The sequence below is a fragment of the Lepisma saccharinum genome, chromosome 5, assembly GCF_977018435.1.
Source record: "Lepisma saccharinum chromosome 5, izLepSacc3.1, whole genome shotgun sequence".
NCBI classification, from domain to species: Eukaryota; Metazoa; Arthropoda; class Insecta; order Zygentoma; family Lepismatidae; genus Lepisma; species Lepisma saccharinum.
The window spans coordinates 7,390,565-7,407,615 of NC_139233.1; the positions used below are offsets into that span (position 1 = coordinate 7,390,565).

General features: G+C 38.1%; 1 protein-coding gene across 1 annotated transcript in view; it reads right to left on the reverse strand.

Moving 5' to 3' along the window:
- Window positions 1-1,111: 1,111 nt before the first annotated feature.
- LOC145987637 (WD repeat-containing protein 70) overlaps window positions 1,112-17,051 on the reverse strand; it is a 52,891-nt gene continuing 36,951 nt past the window's right edge. The window contains exons 12-13 of the mRNA XM_083122094.1: window positions 14,026-14,194; window positions 1,112-1,242 (exon numbers count right to left, since the gene is read on the reverse strand). Of these exons, the coding sequence (XP_082978220.1) occupies window positions 1,149-1,242; window positions 14,026-14,194 (263 nt within the window). The 3' untranslated portion in view covers window positions 1,112-1,148. The remainder of the gene's footprint in view (window positions 1,243-14,025; window positions 14,195-17,051) is intronic.

The window sequence follows — 17,051 nt, forward strand, 5'->3', positions numbered from 1 at the left end:
CCAGGCCAGGATTCGAACCCTGGACCCCTGGCGTCGTAGCGTGATGTGTTAACCACTCCGCCACGGGGGCCGGCTTTAATAATCGTCAATTTACACATTCTTTGAGGAGAACATTTGGTTCAATTTAATATTTCTTTCCATGCAGTAAAGTAATTATACAACTTACTAGTTAGGTGGAAAAATAACTGAGTTACAATTACTAATTTCATAACGTAAGTAGTTTACAGTTACTGTTACTTGAAAATGTTACTGATACTTCCAAAGATTCTACATCAGCTGCAGAACTAAAAACCAGAATAGACCAAATCAGTAAAGAACTATGAAACAGGACATTGTTTGGTGACATGACATGCACATAAATTAGATGCGCTACAAAACTGTATTTAATATTGAACTATTATAAAAATAAGAAATATGTCTTCTATTGTGTATCCAGGATTCTTCTGACATTTTTCTTTCAAAATCTTGATATTAAAACTCAGTAAAAATAAGGGTGCAGAATTACATGTTTATTCACTTGAAGGATAAAAGATTGAAGATCGTTACAGAGCGCTAATATTTATAAATATTTACAAGATGTTCACTGAAATTCTGCAAATTTATGAAGAAAATCTGCTAACGTCACCGATAAAAGATATAAATATGTTCAAGTACTGTCATATAAAGTGAATTCTACAGTCAATGCAGCATTCGCTTCAAACGTAATTGCAAAATGTTTTCAATTATTTCAATTACTCTTCTTATTTTATGCATTTATGTTCTCTTCTGCTTTCGAAATATTAAAAGAAATACATAATACAATACAAGGGATTTTATATTTTTGTCTAGGTGTTCTGTATGTGTCTATCCCTGTCTTTAAGAATAGTCAAATAAAGGTAGTGCCAACTGATAGCAGTCGAAAAATAGGGTGCACTAAGGTTTGCCACTAACATGCTGTCCATCTACCTCTGAAACCTTCAACAAGGGAGCCTCGGAAATTTTAACCAGGAGATCATCTTTCTGATGTGATCAATACATATCAATTGATTACATTCCTACTAAAAAGGTAACAACTAGTCTTATTTTTAGCCACTACATGCAGAACTTATTAAAAGAGGTGTTTATTTAAATAAATTACTTTATTTACATATATTTTACACACCTTTATTTTATAATTTCTGTTTTTTAGCCAGAGGAGCACCATCAGATGTACCCTGTTGCTCTTCCTCATTCTCAACATGGAAAATGGGTTGTGGTTGGGTTCTGGAAATAAGGAGAATCATAAACAGGCCAATCCTTGATACTATATCATGCATCTTTCATGATAAATGTTGCTACCATTCTCAACTGATAATCTAATATACTAACATGATTAAATGGTCGCACAACCACTTTTGTGTATTGTCAGTGCCGATGCTTGAATATTGCAACATTTAAAAGTTGTTCCAAATATTGATTAATACAAGGCACGTACGGAAAGTCATGAGCCTTGTTCGATCACTCTCGAGCAGTGATCATTTCGGTTGAAACCACACATATGACAAATATAGCCATCTGCCACATGCACACTTTCACTGTCAGTAGGAGAAAAATGGCATCCACAGACAGCTCGTTTCGTCAACATGCTGTCATAGAATTTCTTGTTAATGAAAATGGTGAAGCTGCAGAAATTCATCAGCGTTTACAGAATTTCTATGGGTTACTGTACAGTGAAAAGGTGGGTGAAATGTTTTAGAGATGGTAACACAGACATTGTTGATAAACCTCATAGTGGCAGACCAAAACACAGCTTCCATGCACAACATGGACCAGATTGACGAGCTTATCCACGGTCACTGTTCAAGAAATTGCACATTATCTGAACACTGGACACAAGTGCCAAACAGGACCTCATAAAGAGACTTGGTTATCAGAAGATGGGTACCAAGGCTTCTGACAAATGACCATAAACAAACATGTTTGACCATCTGTCCCGAGTTATTGATCCATTAAGAAACTGATGATTACCAATTTCTCAACAATATTGTGACCGAGAATGAGTCATGGTTCCACTAGTTCGAACTTGAAACAAAGCATCAGAGTATGAAATGGTGGCATCTAATTTGCCCATGCCAAAACTGCACAGTACATTCAAGAAACTGCGACAAGCAATTTTTAACAAGTACGATGTCATTTTGTAACATGAAAATGAACTTCCCATACAGCTGGGTGTACAGTACACAAAATTGAAAAGGTGGTCTGGTGGGAGCTAATGCCCCACTCTCCCTAGCCCCTCAGACTTTCACTTGCTTCTTGAAGAACAGCATTCGGGATACCAAGTTTAACGATGACAACAAGGTGAAGGATGAGGTTTGCCGGTGGTAACGTCATGCCGAAACAGACTTCCACAAGAGTGGCATTTTCCAGCTGAAGTTACAGTGGCACAAATGTGTTGACCAATTTGCATGTTGTATGGAAAAGTAATAACAAGATACCAAATTATGTATTACCATAGTGTAGTGTAAAGTGCTCCCCTGTGCTTTGCACCATGCCATGAAGGCGTAGGGGTGAGGAGTTAGGGCCCCACACTTTCTTGATCACAGTCGAAGGTGGGGGTGATGTGATCAGCACCATGCCTCTGGCTGCCTTTACTCCCCAGAGTTTCCTCCAGGTACCCACTTTCTACGATGCTGGGTGGGTCCCGGAGCACTTGAACAGGTGGGAAAAATCCCAAGTGTCTCACATGGTAGCCAGATGCCCTAATGACTGAGTTACCGTGGCTCATAATGTATTACCATAGGTACAATAAACATAGTGGTTTCTGACTTTCAGTAACATCACTTGGCTCATTACTTTCAATGCATACCTTATATTAGTGGACAAATACAGTTTTCCTTCACATGTTCAATAATGCCTATTATGTAATAACTAGAGGCACATATTTTTGACAAATAAGAAAGGAAAATTTCAGTACAAAAACAGTCAATTTTGGTTTTAAAATTGTGAGCACAATCCTAATTTGAAAAAAAAAAACAACCGCTTACTACACAAAATAAACATATCCCTTGTAACAGCACATTTATCTAGTTACCCGAGTATTTAGTTTATTTCTGTATAAAGAAATTTTTGCTATTCAAATATTTACAGCAGAATTAATCAATGTTATCTGGATTGCATAACTCACAGGATAGTTGGCAAATAAACTATAAACTTCGTGTTTAAGAGTCTATTTTGCACTTCATTTTGCATCATTTCATGACAAAAGAATGGTAGGAAAATGCACCTCACACTTTTCAAAAACAAGAAAAATTAACATTGCAATGTGTTGTATCACATTTTGAGTTTTCATCAAAAACAAAATACGCGATCCTCTGCTAATGTACCATAAAAATTAATAATTTTATTGCAGTAATTGAAAAAAAAAAAAAACACCCTTGTGGACTGGTCAAGTATGTCCATCTGAGCCAACTCAATATTTGTCAGTCATAAATAAATATTTTGGAGGACTTTTAGACCTATGTAAATTAACTCAATCTTAATGTAATTATTTTTATGAGAAAAACACTTTATCAAGAAATGATCAACTTCCCACCACCCTTGGTAGCTTGGTACGGAAAATTGTCAGAGTTTTAAGTCCACCTTATGCCAATTGGGACTGGAGCTCCAGTTGAGAGTGGAATCCGAACCACTGTTGACTGTGCCTCTGCCAGGGATTGAACCTATTACACCACTTATTAAAAGGCGACAGTTGCCACTACACCATCCGGAGGCCTCGTTAGACCACAGAAGATGGAATCAGCAAAGAAATGAGAGGGAAATCATATCCAGTCCAACAAACTGAAAATAACCAGCCAACTATTCTAATATCAAACTGCACAGAAAAATGAATATCGAGTTTATTAGAATAATTACTTTTCTCCATGAAACCAACAAACATATATCGTAGTGGTAATGCAGTTGCCTTGTAATTAAGGGATCCCAGGTTTGATACCCGGTGGAGGCACAGTGGTTCAGATCCCACTTTAAACTGTAGGTCCAGTCCCGATTAGTCTTCCTGTGCATAAAGTGGACTTAAAACAACAAATCAATCAATCAACAATTCTCCTGCATTAAAAGATACATAGGTTGCTATTTATGTATCCGGAACTGCACTAATATATCCATCATAAAGTTGGACATTTCTATGGTATGCTTACGGATGCTATTTCTGATTGTTACAGGGACTTGAAAATTTCATCGGAGGCCAACAATGGAATTTACTCAAACATTTTCGAGCAATGATTTTCTACGACTTTCAATGTGGATTATCTCAACAACAGTGCATCGATCAACTCACTTCGACTTTTGGCGATGACGCACCATCTAGAAGAACTGTATATCACTAGTTTAGTGAATTTAATCATGGACGAATCTAAAGAAGGCCATTCAAAATCAGTTGTTGTGCCAAAACATTGATGCTGTGCGAGAACTGTTAATGCAAGATCACCATGTTGTAACGAGCACATGAGCAACAGCCAGTGGTTGGCTCGATGCCACAGATACCTAAACCTCCCAATAATCAACAACATATGACGTGTCTCTTGTCAGCCCCTCTGCAGTGTGGAAGGTCGTAAATAGGAAGTGTTTACAGCCAAGAGAAAGGAACCTGTGACTTAGCATTGGGCTAGTGCCAAGACTTGGAAACAACCAAGGTCTCCAAAGACACGTGTGACATTGGAAACATTCCAAAGGTCCGCCTTGCCTGACAGCTGCCAACAAAGCTGTAAGGTTGCCAACTGACCAGTGAGTCCACATGCCAATAAATGAACTTAGGCGAAAATAGTCACAATGATAAGGAAGTTCTAGGAAGCCCACGCGGTAGGGCAACTTGACGAGTAGACAGATAATATTATAAAAACCACTTAAAACATAAAATAAAGATCCTGTTGTGTCTGCTGACCTATCGAGAGATCGTTGGCTGTGGCTAGACCAAAAGGTATGATGGACTTTATTTGTCTATTGTTGGCACCTTAGATTACTCTTCTAAGTCAGTAACTTGATATATATAATTAGTTAACATTAAGAGTGCACTAAATGTAATCCCTAGGCTACGTTTTTAGAATAAATATTGTGAATACGAGAAAAGTGAGTGTCTATCCACATCTTTAAACCTCTTATGAGTCACACTCCCGAGTAACAGCGTCTGCCAGTTAGAGGTGGTTACATTTAATGGTGTCAGTACTATGACAAGACTTGTCAAGTAGCTATTTCTCCTTCTCATGTCGTTTACAACGTAAAGGATAAAAGTCTCTATAATCCACTCTGCGCTATTTCTCAAGACACACTGTGCTTTATAACCCCTTTTCGAGACATGTTTACTGTTCGTAACAAATGCCTCCTATCAACTATATTAAATGATGTCAAGGGACATGTCAAATATTGCCCCTTAACTTGCACCACTAATCCTAAATTCACTACTCCAATACTGTTCAACGTATCCACATGTCTATTGTTATCGCCTTCTGACGTCGACATCAACGCCAAGTGCGAGAGCATACTCTTTAGTTTCCAACGTCAAACCCTTTTTGGTACTCTCGTTATTCAATTAGGTTGCCAGTGCAATCTATGTATAATGCACTCTTGTTTCAATGCCCAATTCCCTTGTATACTTCCTTACCCGACCAAAGCTCAGATCTCCCAAATCTTGCCCATTCATTGGGTAGACTATAATTTGACTAACAGATCTCACTATGAATGCCCTATTGAGCTACAGAACACACCTGCCTGCAGAATCGATCACCAACGTCTTAACATGAACCATTATCTCTCACACATAGATGTGGTCGTTTATGTTTGGTTGACCTTAATATCATGTGCCTTATTTACATTCATCTTGTGGATATGGTGGCGAGTTCACCGGCAAACTCTGAGGGCTCGGAAGTCTGTTCCGCGGACCGTTCCGATGAGGGCTCCCACATATGAAGCCCCCAGTGAACCCCCTATCTACGAGAGTATTCTGGAATAATAATGTATGTAAGAATCCATACCCTGTTAATATGTCTGCCAGTTAGAGGTGGTTACAATGTGACATATCGTGAGATTAAGGCATCCCTGGGAATTAGTATGACTAGCATACATAAGAAATTGCATTAACATTTAGCCGTGAAGAAGATTTGTTCGCGTTGAATCTCGCATAATTTGACAATCACTCAAAAAAAGGCTCGTGTCGATTGGTGCACAACTCACAAAATACAAAGAGGTCTACACAGGATCTATGCATATGAGCCCGAAAGCAAACAGCAGTCGACAGTGTGGGTGTTCCAAGATGAGCCAAACTCAACAAAAGTTGTTCGTGCAAGAAGCACTTCGAAGCAAATGGTCGCCTTTTTGTGGGGAAAAATGGACATGTGGCTGCAGTGCCACTAGAGAATCGTAGAACCGTCAATTCTGAATGGTACCCAACCATTTGTTTGCAGGGTGGCGACAGACCTGGAAAACCTGGAAAACCGGGAAAAGTCAGGGAATTTGAGGTGTCAAAAAAAGTCAGGGAAATGTCAGGGAATTTCGTCTTCATTGACTTCGAACACTCTTTTGACGATAATTGTTATAACTCGGGCACTATGGGAGGAATCTACTTCGGAGAAGTTTTGTTTTCCAGCTAAAACATCAGATCATGCAACCGTATATAATTTAGAACGCCGAACCGAGGAAGGGTGGTTTGGGGGCGCGACCCCCAAATTTCAATGAAAAAAACAAAAATTTGGAGTTTGACCCTTCTTCTCCTGCTATTTGCTAAGATGGCGCGAACCTTAGTATTCTTTTCAAAGAATTGACATTTCTCAAGAGAATGAAACATGTTTCATGCTCTTGGGTGCCATACAAGTTGAATAATAAGCCAAAATGTGATTATTATTTTTTTTACGAAAAATAAGTAATTTGCATTTTTGTAGGAAATTTCTTATAACTCGGGCACTATGGGAGCAATCTACTTCGGATGAGTTTTGTTTTTCAGATAAAGCATCATAGCATGCAACCGTGTACAATTCAGAACACCGGACCGAAGAGGGGCGGCTGGGGGGCACATCCCCCTGAATTTCAATGGAAAAAACATAAAAATTGGAGTTTGCCCCCTCTTCTTCCGCTATTTGTGGGAGAAGGCGCGAACTTTAGTATTATTTTCAAAGAATGGACATTTCTCAAGAGAATGAAACATGGTTCATGTTCTTGGGTGCCATACGATAATAAGCCAAGATGTGATTATTTTTTTTGTTACGAGATATATGTAATTTGCATTTTTGGAGGAAAATTGTTATAACTCGGGCACTATGGGAGCAATCTACTTGGAATAAGTTTTGTTCTGCAGCTAAAACATCAGAGCATGCAACCGTGTACAATTCGGATCGCCGAACTGAGGAAGGGGGTTTTGGGGGCGCGACCCCCGAATTTCAATAAAAAAACCAATAAAAATTTGGAGTTTGCCTCCTCTTCTCCTGCTATTTGTTAAGAAGGCGCGAAATTTACTATTCCTTTCAAAGAATGGACATTTTTCAAGAGAATGAAACATGTTTCATGTTCTTGGGTGCAATACAAGTTGAATAATAAGCCAAAATGTGATTTTTTTTTTTTTTACGAAAAATTGGTAATTTGCATTTTTGGAGGAAATTTGTTAGAACTCGCGCACTATGAGAGCAATGTACTTCGGATAAGTTTTGTTTTGCAGCTAAAACGTCATAGCATGCAACCATGTACAATTCAGAACACCGAACTGAGGAAGGGGGGCTTGGGGGCACGACAGAATTTCAAAAAACAAATCTGGAATTTGCCCTCTCTTCTTCCGCTATTTTGGGAAGAGGGTGCAAACCTTAGTATTCTCTTCAAAGAATGGAAGTTTCCAAAGAGATTAAAAAAAGTTTCATATTCCTGGGTGCCATACAAGTTGAATAATGAGCCAAAGTGTGAAATGTGGCATGGATATGTTGCGGAGACGGGGGAGGTTGGTCATCAATATGAATTTCCCAGGCTTGCTCCAGACCTGTGTCAGAGTTTCCACCCAAACGTAAGAGTATGAAGGTCCAAAAAGCACATTAATTTCGTAAACAGCACCATGATACCATATGGTATCATCAGGCCAGTACGACCTTACTCTGATGATACCATGTGGTATCTTTGGGGGAGTAAAGGTTAAGCCTCTAAATATTACGTGGAAAATGCATTGAATTATCATTTTTTCTTGTTCGTATGGGAGTAGTAAGGGAACTTGTCAACAGATGGAGGGGATAAGAGCGGGTGGCGCCATCCGATAGTTGTCTGACGTCGTAGTAAGGCATTTGTTGGGCAAACTGAAGGAACATGGAAACAAATAGGTTCCATTGATACATACGATTTTTGTCGGATATCTCCACCCGACAGAGTATCTCACTACAACATGCGACAGAAATTGCATGGACTGCAACATCCAACAAAAAGCGCATGCATAAACAAGAAGAACTTTAGACTGCAAATATGCTGCTGAAATTTTATTACTCTTCGGGCTCACTTTGCCTTATTTAATGTAGCAGTGCTTACAAATGTTTTCTTTCATCATCCTGACATATTACTGGTTTTGCACGAGTTAACATACGTTTACAATGACATTGCACTATTCTTAGATATCAAGAAGAATTCAAGCAAATGGGGTATATATTGAATACTATCACGAAAAAGTGAAACATAAATCTGCATTGATGAACGTTATAAAAATTGGCAAGTGCATGCTTCCAACCTCAAATTTACTGCAACACTAGTATTGCAATGACATTAACGCCACTCTCTGTCCTGTCTGTTTAAACTCGTGAGAGATGATCACTAATCTCTCACTGAGTAAGGTTAATGTCCAATATTATGAAATAGATTACTAATAATAAATATGTAAATATTTTAATATCATACTCATATTTACTCGAATCATTCAATCATAAAAGCAAATCACTTTCTTCAAGAATTGACTTTTCTCTGCCAGCCCTGCTAAATTTTCACTTTCCATCTACTGATTTATACGAGGGGTGGCCAGGATGTAATTCCCAATTAGTAGGGACATTGATTTTTCGCAAACGCCAAAACCGCCTCCCCGATGGCGCAGTGGTAGCATCGTCGCCTTGTAATCAAGGAGTCCCGGGTTCGATACCCGGTGGAGGTACATAATGGTTCGGATTCCACTTTAAACTGTAGGCCCAGTCCCGATTAGCCTTACTGTGCATAAAGTGGACTTAAAACACCAAATCAACAAGCAAACGCCAAAACCGTGAAAAATGGTAATTGCTGCGAAGTTATGTTTAGGATAGTGCAGTGATGTCTGGACACATTTTTCGCTCGTTCGAAATATCGAAGTAATGCGAGTTTGGCATAAAATGCGAATTGTTGGCGTTTTTAGCTTTTTTTAAAAAAAATGTCCTAAAACAACGAAAAATTCAAGAAATTCAACATTCTTGACTTTTCTAGGCCATGTTTGTGTACATAGAATATGCAAGATTTTCAACATTTTATTCAAGAGTAAACTATAGATTTATACGTACATGGAATAATTCCGACAGCCGCATTAAATCATGTATTTCCCACGATTTTTTCAACTTCTATCAAAACCATTTGCATCACAGAGCAAAGTGACAGGGTTCTAACAGGAGATCGCGTGCGTATCTACAGTCACACGGGAGCCACATCTTCGTATTTGTCGCGCGAGATGTGTTTTGAATTACCAAGCTAAGTGCGCACCATCGGCATTTGTCGAGCGAGAAATAATGGAGCTCAGTCGTTAGGGCATCTGACTACCATGCGAGAAACCCAGGGTCGATCCCCTGCGGGGGAGAACCGGGTTGTTTTCTACCTATTCAAACTGCTCCGGCACCCACCCAGTATCATATGAAGCTGGTACCTTGAGGTTACTTTGAGGGATAAAGGTAGCCAGGAGCATGGTGCTGATCACATCACCCCTACCTTCAGCCATGATCAAGAAAGTGTGGGGCCCTAACTTCACACCCCTACTATACACCTTCATGGAAAAGTTTAGGGGAGCACTTTACTTTTACTTCCTCAAAAATCTGTCCCAACATATCAAACTGTCACGAAAATGCGTAGACCATGTGACCTACAATTTAAAATAATAGTTTAAAAGCACAATGGAGTATTAAGTTTCGGTATATTTGGCAGAAAAATGTACTAAAACAAAAACGCGAATTTTGGGAAACGTAACACTAACAAGTCAAAAAAAGATAGTGCCAATTTTTGGTGCCATAATATATGTGTATCGGTCACGTAAGATTGATCGATTTTAATTTTTTGGGTCCGTCGCCACTTATGGTCATATGCACCCTTCAGTATATATGGGGAAAATTCCATTATCTAAAAATCCTTAACTTAAAATTAAAAAAGGGGTATGGAAAATAACTTTCCCAAAATAACTTTCAAGATATCAAACTCTCACAAAAGCCATGTGACTTACAATTTGAAACAGTAGTTTAAAAACACCATGAAGGTATAATTTCAGATATTTGCCAGAAAATGCGCTATAATGAAAATGTTAATTTTGGGGAAAATAACACCGTATAGTAAAAAAAAAAAAATAAGAAAATACACCAATTTGAAAAGAAAAAAATATCAAGGTCCCTACCGATTAGGCATAAATAAATCAAGAATATCAGTTGTAAGTTATTGCATTAGCAACAGTGAGTCCTAACCTAATTTTCGGCATAATCACCACCCTTGTTCTAGCATTCGTCGTTGCATGGCACTAAATTTTGTATGCCCATGGCATATTTGTCTGACGGCAAAGACTGGAACTATCTCTACCACAGTGTAGCTGTCAAATCCTTGCCCTGCCAGAAACCTCTTCAGTTAAACAAAGAGATGAAAGTCTGTACATTCAAGGTGAGGGCTGTACAGGGAGTGGTTCAAGATCTCTCACCTGAAGTGATGCAAAGGGCCCGTGTGTACTCAGCTGTATGGGGTTGTGCACATTCGACTGGCCTTCCGTGAATTGTCTGCACCATCGTCTGACCATACTATCCAGTCTGCACACGTCACACGATTGCTGGTGGCTCTGTGCCAAATTCTGAGCGTGCAATGTAGGCTACATGGCAGTCGGTGGTATGAGAGTTGCAATCTTTAACTTAGAACTGTCCTAAAACGGCTGCATTGCAACTGTACCAGATTACAGCTACATGCCACTTCTTCCTGCCTGCACGTGTGTGTGTTGCTCTCCGACCACTAGTGCGTGGAGCTTTTTTCAGCACTCCCCTCGTATATGAACTTTCAGAAGCTTATATTATTAGTGTTTCTGTTTTAATGTGTGGTTAGCTAAATCAGGTACCTATACAATGCTATTCTATAAATTCCTTGCGTTAAATTTCTAATAGGCAACCTACATACCCTTTTCGTCAGCATTAATGGTATAACTGCATGTTGTCAGTTTCACAGTACTTCACTTGGATATACTGTACTGAGGCAGAAACCCCATTGATACGAGGGTCACTATTTATATTTTGGGCCTTGGCAACACTGATTGAAGTTAGGCGCGATTTGACGTTTGCACGGAATCGTCGGGCATTATTGACCATAACGTACTTCAAATGTTTTGTCAATAGCTTCATTTGTGTTGTTTATGTTGCCTTGGAGATTGCGCGACAACAATAAAATGGAATTAACTCGTGAACATTTTCGTCCGATAATTTTTTACGATTTTCGACGTGGATTATCAAGACAAGAGTGCATCGATCAACTTACTTCCACATTTGGCGATGAAGCCCCATCCTTTGCCACTGTGAGACGCTGGTATAACGAATTTAATCGTGGCCGCCATTCGCTCACCGACGAGATTCGCGAAGGTCGTCCAAAATCAGTTGTTGTTCAAGAAAACATTGATGCTGTGCAAAACCTAATACTGCAAGATCGTCATGTGACATACTGTGAGATTGAGGCAACCATAGGCATTAGTTCCACCAGCATATATAAAATATTACATGATCATTTAGCTGTGAGAAAGGTACGTTCTCATTGGATCCCACACAATTTGACAAAAACTGAAAAAGACGCTCGCGTCAACTGGTGCAAACAAATGCTCAATAAATACAATCGTGGTGCTTCAAAAGACGTATATAAGATTGTAACAGGTGACGAATCATGGATATATGCATATTAGCCGGAACGTAAACAGCAGTCGACTGTATGGGTGTTTCAAGATGAACCCAATCCAACAAAAGTTGTTCGCGCTCGAATCACATCGAAACAAATTGTCGCCTGTTTTTTCGGGAAAACTAGTCATGTGGCCACTGTGCCTTTAGAGGAACGTAGAACGGTCAACTCTGAATGGTACACAACAATTTGTTTGCCAGAGGTCTTCGGTCATATACGGAAAACAAACAAACGCTGTCGGATCATTCTTCATCAAGACAATGCCAGCTAACGTCTAACAACCGACTTTATGAAGAGTCAAAAAATCGAATTGATGGGTCATCCGCCATACAGTCCTGATTTGGCACCCAATGACTACTTCTTGTTCCCGAATGTCAAGAATAAATTGCGTGGACAACGATTTTATTCGGCGGAAGACGCCGTTGATGCGTTCAAAAACCATATTATGGAGGTGTCTCAAGAAGATTGGAAAAACTGATTTGACAAATGGTTCGAACGAATGCAAAAGTGTATTGACCATAAAGGAGAATACTTCGAAAAACAATAAAGCAGTTTTCAATGCCAAATTCCTGTTTTTTTCATTGTTAGGATCAAAATATAAATAGTGACCCTCATAATGTAAGGAAATATGACACTTTATTTTGTTCGATTCAATTGTTTCACTTATATAAAAGAGTTAAGTTGTTTGCTTTACAGAGAAGAGAGAAGTATCTTTATGCTTTGAAAAATTAGTCCGCACTCATGGTTCTTGTAAGCAGAGGGTTCCAAACCTCAGTGGAAATATCAACATATAATACCGAGAATGTATAAGGAGACTTATAAATTACAAATTGTATTTCTTAATCAATCACTCTTCACTCTTATCTCATTTAGTCGTAACTTTAAAAATAATCAAATATTTTATTTTAAACTTACTGCATATGACAAAATTCCATAATCCTTCCCTAGCTTGTGAATTGTAATAATTTTCCAAATTCACTATTTTGCAGTTTGAATTCAAATCATAGAGAATAGAGAAATTAAGTCAATTTCATACAAGATGAATATTGGTACTTAACAAAACCATACGTGCAACTGTATGAGTTTATTGTTTCCATTTTGCAAAAAACATCGATTTAGTTTAGTTTGTAATTGTCAGGGAAAAATGTAAATTTTGTCCTGGAAAACCTGGAAAAGTCAGGGAATTTCATTTCTGCTTGTTTGTAGCCACCCTGGTTTGCCAGAAGTCTTTGGGGAAATCAGAAAAAAACAACCAGCAAAGCAGGATCATTCTTCACCATGACAATGCAAGTTGTCACACATCGGTCCAAACAACTCAGTATTTGACCGGTGAAAACATTGAATTGATGGCCATCTGCCGTATAGCCCTGATTTAGCACCCAATTAGTACTTTTTGTTCCCGTACGTGAAGAATAAGCTACGTGGTCAACGATTTTCGATGCCAGAAGAAGCGATTGATGCGTTCAAAATGTATGTTTTCGAGATACCTCAATCGAAATGGACAAAATGCTATGAAAATTGGTTCAAACGTATGCAAAAGTGCATCGATCATCATGGAGAATATTTTCAAAAATAATAAAACTATTTTCAATGATATTATTTTTTTTTTTTGTTTGTTATTCCGGATACATAAATAGCAACCCTCGTACTATGCAAAATTTCCACAATGTTCACGAGAGATAACAACAACCAACTTGCAAAAAATGGTGAGCTGATGGTCAAGAGCCAAACCAAAATTTTAAGTTGGATTTTGGACGGCTCATTTCGAACACAAGGTAACAAGAAGGCCCAGCAGAAGAAGGGAGGAGGAACACAATCTTTGTTCGAGGTAACTCTTTAGATTTTGTATTCAAAATACTTTGTGTTATGCAAAACAATCAACAATGAAAATGGTTCTACTGCTACTTTTTTGTTGTTGGCACCTACCTTGTGTATGCCGGAGACACCCAGTATGGATTTTCTTCTGCCTCCTTCGCAAACCGCAAAATGGCTTCCCTAGGATCTTGATCATCTTCTACTTTCTTGCTCAAACCCAAGTTCCGAATTACAAAGGAGCTCAAGGTGCCACCAGATGCCGCCACTCTGCCACCCTGACCTGAAATCACAAGTAAATATATATAAAAAAATGATTTTCTCAAATTCCACATACATGATAACTAGGGAAAGGAACTTTAGGTAATTAAATGTTTTTTCTGCGATAAGATACAGACCCTCATTTTTGCCAAAATTCTGATTATAGCCTTATATGTCAACACAGCAAATTTTATTTTACATAAAAACACATATTTTCCAGTTTTCCGTATGTAAATACATATTTTGCGAATTTTCATTTTAAATACATAAAATCGCTCATTGACTTCATCCACCTCGAAATCCTCGAAGGAAAAATGTTTATAGGCTACTCTGCACCTCTTTCATATTGAGAGTGCTAGGTTTGTTTTGTCTTTGAACACCCTCGCTGGCAGACTTCTGGCACCTCGCCTACGATCCTATTGGGAGAAAATAGCTGTAAGTAGTAGCTGGGGCTGGCTACACGTAATGATAGCAAGGCTTTTTAATGAAGCAATGCAGCTATTGTGGCCGGAAGGCATAACATTTGACAATGTTCTTCTCCTCGTGACAGATGCTGCAGCTTACATGAAAAAAGCTGCAGTAGGCCTTGCTGTTAGCTACCCCAAAATGGTGCACGTTAAATGTGTGGCCCATGCGTTGCATAGAATATGTGAAAAGATAAGAGCTCTTTATCCCAATGTCGATAAACTGGTTTCAAATGGCAAGAAAGTTTTTATCAAGTTGGCTAGAAGAATAGACAATTTTAAACAAAAATGTCCTGAGGTTCCCCTTCCCCCTACACCTGTAGTTACGCGATGGGGCACTTGGTTGGATGCAGATGTTATGCCCAGAAGTTTGAAAAAATTGTATCTGTTGTAAATGATCTCGACAAAGAAGAATTCTGCAAGAACTGTTGATGGAGCCCTCCGTAAAAGTCGAATTGGCATACATCTCAACAAACCTGTCCATTCTCTCTAATTCCATATGAAAGCTTGAATCGTCCGCTAACACTTTGGCAGCTTCCATTGTTAAAGTCCGTATAGTAGAACCGAAACTGCAAGAACTCACTGGATCTAAGTGTCTAAATGTACAGAATTTTTTTGGGAAAAAAACAAGGTTTTCAAACTTTGTGCCAAATTGCATGTGTTTTGGAAAGTGAAGTAGAGGAAGAGGAAGCTTTGGAAAACTTAAGCGTTAGTGACATTTCGTGATTCAAATATGCAAGAATTGTTTCTTGTGACGTGGAGCGATCTTTCTCACAATATAAGATGCTTTTTAGAGATAATCGTCACAGATTTACAATGGAGAATTTGGAAAAAACTATGGTGATCCACTGCAACTCTTCCAAAAAATTGCTCGCTAAGAGGTAATCATTTAGAAACTAATTTTAGGTGTTTAAAATGCATGTTATAGTTTGTTTTTGTTACCAAATGTTTTTATTTTTGTCACATATTTTCCTGTTTTTATCACATAAATATTTCTGTGTTTTTTAGCACATAAAGTTCCGTTCCCTAATGATAACTACATGGAATTAAAATTAAACCTCACATTGGACTGTGCTAGCAACAATGGTGCTAGACATTTTGCTTTGTTTCAAGATTTCAAAAAATGTCATCAAATTTGAGGGAGGAAAATTGACAGAGTATGTTTCAAACAAGTTAGTCATTTTTCATCATCAAACAGAGAAAATACCTCTGTGTAACATACAAACCCTGTAAACCTTAAAAATAAAGACCTAAGAAGCTTTATTTAGGTGCAATAGGTTCGAACAAGCAAAGTAGGTTATTTCAGGCTCTATAAAAGTTCCTTTGTTGTGTTTTTCAATGAGGCGGCGACGTAACTTGTTGTTTCTTATTTACCCGCAAAGGAAAAATGGGCTTTTCACCTAAAATCTGAGGTTTACTTATTAGGTTTCGAAAACATTGCAAATTAAATCATTACAACTTTCGGTCTCCCTGGTTTAAAATAATGAACTACTTTAGAATGATCACAAAAAAAGGTTCCATTTAAATCCATGCCACAAACGTGGTTAAATTCTTCTCTTGCATAAATATAATAATTCACTATAACTTTCTGAAAAACAAAAACTTACTTTATTTGTCTACTGATTTTGGCAAATCATTGCCACAGTATTCACAGAAGGCTGGTGATTGACAATCTAATAAAAGTGATTCTTAGAATGTCAAGTAACAGACTTCTGTGAATTTTAGGACAAGAACTATAAGTTACTGTAATAAAGCAGGGTGGCCACTCTAGGACTAATAAAATTCAAGTGTAATTCCCGGTTTTCAAGGCAAGCTCTCCAAACATTCAAGGGTCCATGCTTTACACATTACTGCTTCTCCACAGACACACACACACACTAATAAATTAACAATATAAAGGGTCTGTGTGATTACAATGTATCCAGAAATTCTAATTAAACAGTATTTAAATTATTTGAAATATTCAGTTCAAGGTGTGGAGTTTACATCTGCCATTTAGCATACTCAGACTCGAATTACTTATACAAACACAAGTCACAAATGTCAAGGAATATACTAATCTATGAAAAGTTGTTAACTGTATAAGAACTTCAAACTCAAATTTACCTAATGAACTTCATGATATCTACCTTCTGCCTGTCAGATAGATTGTTCTGCAAAGGACACTAACAAACTAAACACATTGGGAGAATTCTGTTTTATTTTCCATGCAGCTGTCTCTTGCCACCTCGATAAAAATAAAACCTGAACTGTGAAAAACTTGCCACGGAGCATTTGTAAATGTATGAATTCATATGGATTAATAAAAGTTACAATTTTTCATGTTTATGGAGAAAAATTCATGTAGAATTCACACATAATTACCAGAGCCAATAATTCATGCATAATTCCCAGAATTCAGGTGAGTAGCCACTC